This window comes from Electrophorus electricus, chromosome 8 (genome assembly GCF_041902795.1).
Source record: "Electrophorus electricus isolate QZ-2024a chromosome 8, ASM4190279v1, whole genome shotgun sequence".
In the NCBI taxonomy this organism is placed as follows: domain Eukaryota; kingdom Metazoa; phylum Chordata; class Actinopteri; order Gymnotiformes; family Gymnotidae; genus Electrophorus; species Electrophorus electricus.
This window is the reverse complement of record NC_137504.1, coordinates 1,116,128-1,126,205: the sequence shown is the minus strand read 5'-3', so window position 1 is coordinate 1,126,205 and position 10,078 is coordinate 1,116,128. Positions and strand designations below refer to the sequence as shown.

The 10,078-nt window shown below is 40.5% G+C and overlaps 1 protein-coding gene across 1 annotated transcript; it reads right to left on the bottom strand.

Moving 5' to 3' along the window:
• Positions 1 to 2,062: 2,062 nt before the first annotated feature.
• LOC118241593 (uncharacterized) lies at positions 2,063 to 6,432 on the bottom strand. Its single transcript, XM_035527544.2, has 4 exons — positions 6,305 to 6,432; positions 4,409 to 4,610; positions 3,520 to 3,598; positions 2,063 to 3,411 (listed from the first exon to the last, which is right to left on the bottom strand). The coding sequence occupies exons 1-4, from the start codon at positions 6,367 to 6,369 to the stop codon at positions 2,732 to 2,734; spliced, it is 1,026 nt and encodes a 341-aa protein (XP_035383437.2). The 5' UTR covers positions 6,370 to 6,432; the 3' UTR covers positions 2,063 to 2,731.
• Positions 6,433 to 10,078: the final 3,646 nt, after the last annotated feature.

The following is a 10,078-nucleotide window of genomic DNA, read 5'->3' as shown; positions in this document are numbered from 1 at the left end:
AATGCTTCTAGGATATTCTTGTGTTCCTGAAATGTAGTTTCCACCTGTTTTTTTTCTTTCAGCAGTGAAGGAGATGAACGTTTGTCTACGTTTGTGTCATTACTAGCTCCTACTGCGGGCGGTGTGGTGTCTCTGCCGTACATTTCGGTATTTATTCTGCCCTAGCAGCTACCTATTGAGGGATGCCTCTTCTCTTTGGTTTTCTTTGCTGTTCATTTCTCTGTATTTTCGTCCTGAGCTCTGAAGCTGTGGTCCTCGTTTCCCTGCCACAGTTGATGCTTTTCCGTGAGGTTTCTCCTGGGTGTGGGAGGTTTGAGGCTGTGCTCGCTACTGTGGCCACTTCAGCCTAGATGGAGGCGTAGGTCATTAGAATGCAGCAGAAGAAGGCTATGACTGCCCCGCCCACAGTGTCCCAGGCCCCGCCCCCTAGCCCTCACACTTCAGCCTTCTCACAACACTGAGTGCTAAAATAAACCTTGGTATTGTGGATCTGGGTGTCAGCTCCGCACCTGGGGCTGGAGGGAGAGACACAGGGGTTGTGTGGTTTGTTTGTTTTTTTAACTGATGGCAATCGCAACTTTTGGTAGAACAACTTGTGGACGGATTAGTACTGGATTCAGATTCTCATGTTTTGTTTTGTTTTTCTCAATGGTACGGCTTGGGTGGACAGATAAATAAATGCTCAGATAGAACTGTAGTTGCCTGATTGTGTGTGTGTTCGTCAGGTTTTGGGGAATTTTAGCATCGCATCATCTCAGTATTGATATGTGCAGTCAACAGTCCAGCACTGTGAGAAATAAGGACATCTTTAGGATGTTGTGCTTTTCAAGTTGTTGTCTTTACTGCAGTTCAGTGCTAACAGTAAAAGGAAGCTTGTCTTAGACATCCTGCGATTATGGTTAACAGCGCTGTGATTTAGCTTGTAACTGTGAAATATGTAGTAATGCTGCTTTTCCAGGCATCCATGATCCTATAATAGCCACTTCTTCAGAGTAACTGTCCCCCTGGGGATTAAATCAACAGATAACATGTGCTGTTAACTCTAAAACATGACACTGTGGTTTATAGGTATAATGTGGCACCTTGTTTTGTAGCCTGCTCAGTGTTCAACCAATCCAAGGTAAGTGTACTGGGCCTTCTATACCACTAGAGGGCATGACAGAGTTTGCCATGAGGTTTTGACAAGGCACGTTGATCTAGTGTCTGTTTCTGTGCTGGGGCCTTAAAGCAAATTGTATGGTCCTGTAACTGCAATGACTGACAACGGTCGAACGAAACAAAAGTCTTGAATAAGGAACAACAAAGACATAATAAGACCCAGGGGGTGTGACCAAGGACACACAGCAGACACACAGCAGCCGGGACCTGCGTGGCATGTAATCGAGTCAAAGACGTGGAACACAGGAATAAACATGAAACCCATGTGCTGAGCTGCTGCCCTCCGAGGAAGGCAGGGGCCTCCTTAGACACATGCAGCAATGGAAGGAATTTGGACCCTCGGCCAGTGTGTGTAGTTTTTTTCTCTCATAGGTTTGCTTATTAACCACTTAAACTTCAGCATAGATCCTCTCACTAGCCAGTTAAGCTTCAGCATATATCTTATATTTAACCAATTAAACATCAGCATAGATATTTTCACTAATCAATTAAACTTGCAACATTCATCCTCTCATTAGTCATTTATACTTGTAGCCGATGACTGGGAATTTATATAAGGGATTTCAATTTGCCCAGGTAGTGACTTTGTTAGAGTAACTCAAAAGAGTTCTGCTGGTGCAGCCATCCAGTAGATTATCTATGAAGTTGTTCTGCGTGACTGTAGTTCATACTGTTTCTGTTTGTGATGTCATGGATGTGAGATGTGGATATGAGGTGCTTGCCGTCAATGTTAAGAAGAAGAAAAAGAAACTAGCTTTAGCTGCAGTATCAAAAATATCAGAATTATTGTTGTAACATTATTTTAAACTGCTAGGAACCATTCAAACCTAAGAAACCATTCAGATGCGTCTTCACTCAAATAAACAATTGTCAAGACTCAAGAAGAACTTTATTGTCCTGTTCATGTACAAGCATTCAGTGAAGTGAAATAACTTTTCTCCAGGGTGTTGCTGCAACGTTCATTAGAAGTGAACGGAACAGAACAGAATGAAACCAGTGTACACAAGGATCACATAAACAAGACACACTAAAATCCATAGTACTAAATTCCAATGCAATATTTACTGAATATAAATATTTTGAATGTTGGCTGGCCCTGCGGAAAATTCCGATCAATCACAGAACAGCATCATTTTATTTTATATTGAACCTTTCCAATGCACAAGGTCAAGGTCGCAGAGCACACACAGAGCTTGTAACAAAGTAATAATTGAGTACTAATGATCATAATTGAATAAAAGATCTTTATATTCGGCTGCAAGCAAGTTTAGAACTGTCGGAAATGTGTATCTGTCGAGATAAAATGTAAAAGCGTTGATAATGTCTGGTTTTAGCTATCAGTGAGCTTTCTCTCAAATGACTGGTTGCAGCCCCTTTCTAGTCTAACACTTAGAACAGCAATTTTCTGTTAAATCCAAAATAATAAGCCAGTTTTTGAACTATTAACAGCCTCACCACCGAACACCGCCCCTCCAGGACAAAAAGACGATAAAAGAAAAGGAAAAAAGATTTGTTACAGTTAAAGGTGAAGAGCCAAAAAAACGCTACCCAACGAGTCACTTATGATCAGGTTTTATTTCAGTAGTGTCTTAATTTCATCACACCACCTGACCCCACGCTTGTCTTCGTACATTTCTTTCACTTCTTTTTTAACTGTTTTAAATGTTTCTTTATTTCTTCCGTCGTCCATAAACCATTTTTCCTTGGCATAATGATCCACATACACTTCTTCTTTGTTCATGTAATATGTGATTTCTTTCACCCTGGAACCAGCGTTATCAGTGTTTTTGTTTGGGTCAAGCCTACCAAAAAGAGCTGAACGCAGTTCTCGGCAATATATACCATACACTACTGCATTGCTGTTTATATGAACTTCATCCTCATCAAAAAAAACTGTAGTTTTTTCTATGATCGTTGCTGTGTCGTCAATAAGACTGTGGCAACCTAATCTATTGTAGTCCTCTTTTTTCTTGAAGCTTTTTTTCTTCTCTTTTAAAAAGTCATCCAGTAACTTTTTATGAAATTTAAGAATTCCGTAATTGAAGACATGCTCGCCTCGTTTAGATCTCTCCGATGCCTTGTCTTTTTTGGCTGGTGTATACTCATAGGCTATGATACATCTGATCTTTTTTTCAACTTCCTGCTTCATCTGAGTTTTCTCTGAGTTTGTTTGCTTTGTTTGCTTTGTTTGCTTTGTTTGTTGACCTTTTTTGTTTGTTATTACATATTCAGCAATGAACTCCAATCTGACCTCTGTGGGGAAAAACATTAACATGACAAATGAATAAACATAAATAAAAACAACAATAACATTGTGTTCTTATTCATTATTATGTAAACAAACAAACAAATGTCAGAAACCTCTTATGTCCTGCAGTCCAGACGACTCCCAATGTCCTGAGGCTCCAGCTGACTTTGGTGTCTCAGGAATGTCCAACTTCTGTAGAAAGAAAGAAAAGGAACGTTTGGAACCTTTACAAGCTTCCATCTTTCCAACCAACTTGCTGTTTTACCCTGGAGTTGAGACAACAGGGAATAGACAACTATATGGGGGTAACTACCTGAGGGTAACTATATATGGGTAAGGACATGAGGGTAAATATATGAGGGTAAGTATATGAGGGTAACTACATGAGCGTAAATATATGAGGGTAAATATATGAGGTTAGCTGATGAGCTCCTGGTAAGAGGTCTGCTTGGATTGGACTGTATGACTATCTCAGTTTGATACATTAGTCCTGAACCATTCTGTGATTTATAGACGAGTAATTGTACCTTAAAGACAATTCTGTAATGCACAGAGCCAGTTCTAGTAGTAAGAAGTTTGGCAGCTGCATTCTGAATCAATTTAATTTGTTTGAGAAATTTAAGAAGACTGGTAGGGAGACCATTTAATAATCGATTCTGCTATAAATAAATGCATGGATGACTGTCCACTGTGTGTGCATAATGTTACTAAGTATTCTATGGCCCAGCCTATGAGAACCAAGGACACAATCACGTCCACGGTGTTTTCTCCTGATCCTTTAGCAGAATGACTTGGGGTGCATACAGCTCACCCATTCCGATTATCGGCTACACCAGCAGACAGACGCTGTAGTATTGCTGGTGGTGTTCTCAAGAGATATAAGTGCTATTTGCAAGAGGACACTTTATATTTATTTGACATATGGTGGACATGCCAGCCTGTGCAGATTCTGGTTCCATTATTTAATTGGCATATATTTGTTCTGTAATGGATATGACGTACCTTCATGGGCTCCAGCAGTGACTCTTGAGGTGGAGCACACAGACTCTTAATAATGGCCTCCTCTTTCTGCCTGACCACTGACTCATTCCCTTCATGCACAGCCAAGACCAATTCCACGCCCTCTTTCACTGTCCCAATGACAGGGATGTCCTCTATGAACCCAACCCACACCGATGGGCCATCAGGACAGGGTTGCAGGAAGCTGGGGATCAAGAAGAGTTCAGCTTTACACAGTAAAAACCAACCTAACATGGTTAATCACAGCGTTCCTCAACATCACCACTGCTCATGAAGCCTAGCAACAAAACAGGAGACAGACCAAGGCCAAGAAAGTAAATAAATAAATGGTTATTTGGAATCATGCATTCTGTTTCAGATGGATACATTTACCTGACATGAACATCCCAGTGTTCTCCTGAATCATGCACATTGGATGGCTAATTTATCTGCTACTGAGCTGCCATATACTACATTTTCATATTATATTCATGGTAAAACTTAAATAAAATAAACTCGACAGAGTATCTGTAACATAGTCATAAATGAATCAGATGAGTTTGAATACAATAGCAGTCAAGTTTACTCACAAGAAGAGCAGCTAATGGGTTAGACACGTGATCAAACCTCAAACCAACCCAACAAGCCTTAACCTCAACACAAAACTTAATGTGAACTCTAATCTTAATCTTAGCCCAAAACCTAATCCTAACTCTAATCTTAATCTCAGCCCTAATCCTAATCCTCACCCTTGCTCTAATCTTGACCTAATCCCTAACCAAAATCCAGTTACAGAACATTGTCAACAGCATGTCTATAACAGCTCGGTCAGTATACTAAGATATGCATTATAATTTGTGAAAAACGTATTAAGAATTAAAGATCTCTTGATTCATGTATTGAATGTATTCAGATGCTTCACTACACTATATGTTACTAAGAGTCTGATGAATGTTTATTTAATTTAAAAAGAAAATAAGTATCACCACACTGTGATACTGTTTGCTGTGTGCTGTTTGAAGAAACTGTGAATGAATGTGACAGGCCTAGTTATACACTATAAATGTAACCAGTTAAAATTATATTCTTGACATTTCACAGGACACTTTTTTTTACTGTTTGACCACTAATAATTACATAATTTTTTTTTTACATTTAGCTCACACTTTTATCCAAAGTGACTTACAATTATGACTAAGTACAACTTGAGCAACTGAAGGTTAGGGGTCTTCAACCTTCCAATTACAAGTCAAGTACCTTAACCACATAGCTACCACTGCTCATGGCTACTAATGCCTGCAGTATCAATTTACAATTGCGACACTTGTTCATTTTAAACATGCATGAGGTTTATGAATTCTTAGAATTAGGAAAAATCTGAATGTATATTACTGTTGTAAATATATATTAGAAAAAGTGGGTTCACTTATGAGAAAAGTTTATATCCCTGGTCTGAATGCGGATTGTCTCCAAACTGTAAGTGGAAAATCCCAGGCGACACGCTTGGTATCCTGCTGTTCTCTCTAGTGCTTCCACCGGACCCGCACTTTCTGCCCTGCATTAGGCGACGATCGGGTCGAATGAACCTTCGGGTGTGTAAGATGTTCGGATTCAGCCTTCGTAGGCTTGAGTGTCTCCCACTTCATCACACGTATAAATCTCCCATCGTACAAACGACAGCCTGTGGACCTTTGACTAAACTAAAACCATATGCCTGTGTAGCTAGAGGACAGCACATGCAGGTTTATCATGTTATGCGTCCTTTTATATGCTCTCCCGGACTTTAGAATCGTCTCCGAAAAAGCTGTTTTTCTGAGTTTCTCTCAAATAATACCCATCACTCTTATCAGGGAAAGCATTGCGCTCAGTACGGATGGCTTATGTTGAAATATTACTTACTTTTCTTTGTTGAGTGATGGTTTTACTGAAGAGGAATATTGTCTCTCGTCACTTATGCAAGACATGTTTCTCGAAAAAGAAAATGTTCAGTCTTCAGTCTTCGCTTCCTCTGACTTGCCCTGGAGGTGGGGCCTTAATCATACGATGCCACTCAGCGAATGACAGTGAAGTACACGTAGTGTGAGATTTTGTCAAAAGACTTGTAGCTCAGTGGTTAAGGTATTCTACTAGTAATTGGAAGGTTGGCAGTTCCAGTCCTGGTGCTGCCAGGTTGCTAATGTTGGGCCCCTGAGCAAGACCCTTAACCCAGTCATAAGTGTAAGTCACTTTTGATAAGTGTCAGCTAAATGCCAAATAAAAATTCTTGCAGTCCATTCTAAACTTATTTTTACACACACACAAGCATCTGTAAGGGAGAAGCAAACCCTCTCCCCCTTAATACTGGTACACACACACACACACACACCCACACACACTCACCCACACACACACACACACTCACACACACTCACACACACACACACACACACACACACACACACACACACACACACACACACACACACACACTCACCCACACACACTCACACACACACACACACACACACACACACACTCACACTCACATGCACACGCATTCACCCACACGCACTCACACTCACACACACACACACTCACACACACGCACACGCACACGCACACGCACACGCACACACACACACTCACCCACACACACACACACTCACACACACACACACACACACACACACACACACACACACACTCACACACACACACACACACACTCACACTCACACTCACACGCACACACACACACACACACACACATATATATGTATATATGTTAGATATGCAAACTCCTTCTAAGCATAACACGTCTATTAGATTACTCTGGATCTTTTAGAGATTTTATAGCTCAAACTGAAAAAAGGCACGTTAAACAATAGTACACACATGTTAACCAGAAGAAAATATACCAGATAGGGTTTGACAGTTTTAATGATCATGAGCCTCACAAATGAGAGTATTTATACGTTTCCTTTGTGTGAGGAGAATTTCATTTTCGTCTGGTCCATGCAGATGCGATACCTCACAACTGGCAACATGGCACATTGAGCAATAGCATTTAGGCTGTTGGCTCATCTAAACAAATACTTGTCAGGCCTGATTGTATTTTATAGCAGTAATATGTTATTATAATGGAAATAATATTGTGGATAGAACAGTAAGTGGAGCTTATGAATGTACAGTATGTTGGATTCTTCATATGAAGTCATAAAAATTACTTTAAAAGCTTTAAATCTAATTTTTTCCATGATTCATACCAAGACTGGAGTAATTGTTGGCATGATGAATATTGTCATAATTATATATACATTTCTAACATGTGCAAAATCCATATTCCTTTGTATACTTCAGTGTGAAGAGTTAAAATGATCCTCTACTGAAACATGGACATCATACATGTTTCTTTGTATACTTCAATATGTAAATTTGTATTTATTGCGCAACAGAAGTTAAAACAAAAGAACAAAGCTCATACATTTGGGTATTATCAAATAAATATCATTCAGAGTTCTTTTTATGTCCTGTTCTACAGGATCAAACAACTGTTGTCCATACCTCACGAGAGAGGCACATAACACACGTCAAGCCTGACGTTGTGAAACCAGCCAAGTAAGCAATCTAAAAATAAACAAGACAGCAAAAAGAAAATGTAGCACTAACTCTAACTCTAACTCTAACTCTAACTCTAACTCTAACTCTAACTCTAACCCCAACTCTAACTCTAACTCTAACTCCAACCCTAACTCTAACTCTAATCCTAACCCTAACCCTAACCCTAACTCTAACTCTAACCCTAACCCTTACCCTTACCCTAACTCTAACCCTAACCCTAACTCTAACTCTAACCCTAACCCTAACCCTAACTCTAACTCTAACCCTAACCCTAACTCTAACTCTAACTCTAACTCTAACCCTAACCCTAACCCTTACCCTAACCCTAACTCTAACTCTAACTCTAACTCTAACCCTAACCCTAACCCTTACCCTAACTCTAACCCTAACCCTAACTCTAACTCTAACCCTAACCCTAACCCTAACTCTAACTCTAACCCTAACCCTAACCCTAACTCTAACCCTAACCCTAACTCTAACTCTAACCCTAACTCTAACCCTAACTCTAACTCTAACCCTAACCCTAACTCTAACTCTAACTCTAACTCTAACTCTAACTCTAACCCTAACCCTAACTCTAACTCTAACCCTAACCCTAACCCTAACTCTAACTCTAACCCTAACTCTAACTCTAACCCTAACCCTAACCCTAACCCTAACTCTAACTCTAACTCTAACTCTAACTCTAACTCTAACTCTAACCCTAACTCTAACCCTAACCCTAACTCTAACTCTAACCCTAACCCTAACCCTAACCCTAACTCTAACCCTAACCCTAACCCTAACCCTAACCCTAACCCTAACCCTAACCCTAACTCTAACCCTAACCCTAACCCTAACCCTAACTCTAACTCTAACCCTAACCCTAACCCTAACCCTAACCCTAACCCTAACTCTAACTCTAACCCTAACCCTAACCCTAACTCTAACTCTAACCCTAACCCTAACCCTAACTCTAACCCTAACCCTAACTCTAACTCTAACCCTAACTCTAACCCTAACTCTAACCCTAACCCTAACTCTAACTCTAACCCTAACCCTAACTCTAACCCTAACCCTAACCCTAACCCTAACCCTAACTCTAACTCTAACCCTAACCCTAACTCTAACCCTAACTCTAACTCTAACTCTAACCCTAACCCTAACTCTAACTCTAACCCTAACCCTAACCCTAACCCTAACCCTAACCCTAACTCTAACCCTAACCCTAACCCTAACCCTAACCCTAACTCTAACTCTAACCCTAACCCTAACTCTAACCCTAACTCTAACTCTAACTCTAACCCTAACCCTAACTCTAACCCTAACCCTAACCCTAACTCTAACTCTAACCCTAACCCTAACCCTAACCCTAACCCTAACTCTAACCCTAACCCTAACCCTAACCCTAACCCTAACTCTAACTCTAACCCTAACCCTAACTCTAACCCTAACCCTAACCCTAACCCTAACTCTAACTCTAACCCTAACCCTAACCCTAACCCTAACTCTAACTCTAACCCTAACCCTAACTCTAACTCTAACCCTAACCCTAACTCTAACCCTAACCCTAACCCTAACCCTAACTCTAACTCTAACCCTAACCCTAACTCTAACCCTAACTCTAACTCTAACTCTAACCCTAACCCTAACTCTAACTCTAACCCTAACCCTAACCCTAACCCTAACCCTAACCCTAACTCTAACTCTAACTCTAACCCTAACCCTAACTCTAACTCTAACCCTAACCCTAACTCTAACCCTAACCCTAACCCTAACTCTAACTCTAACCCTAACCCTAACTCTAACCCTAACTCTAACTCTAACTCTAACCCTAACTCTAACCCTAACCCTAACCCTAACTCTAACTCTAACCCTAACCCTAACCCTAACCCTAACCCTAACCCTAACTCTAACCCTAACCCTAACCCTAACCCTAACCCTAACTCTAACTCTAACCCTAACCCTAACCCTAACCCTAACCCTAACCCTAACCCTAACTCTAACCCTAACTCTAACTCTAACTCTAACTCTAACTCTAACCCTACTTAAAGGATATGGGTTATTTACAGAAAAGGGAACTGCACTGTGGGG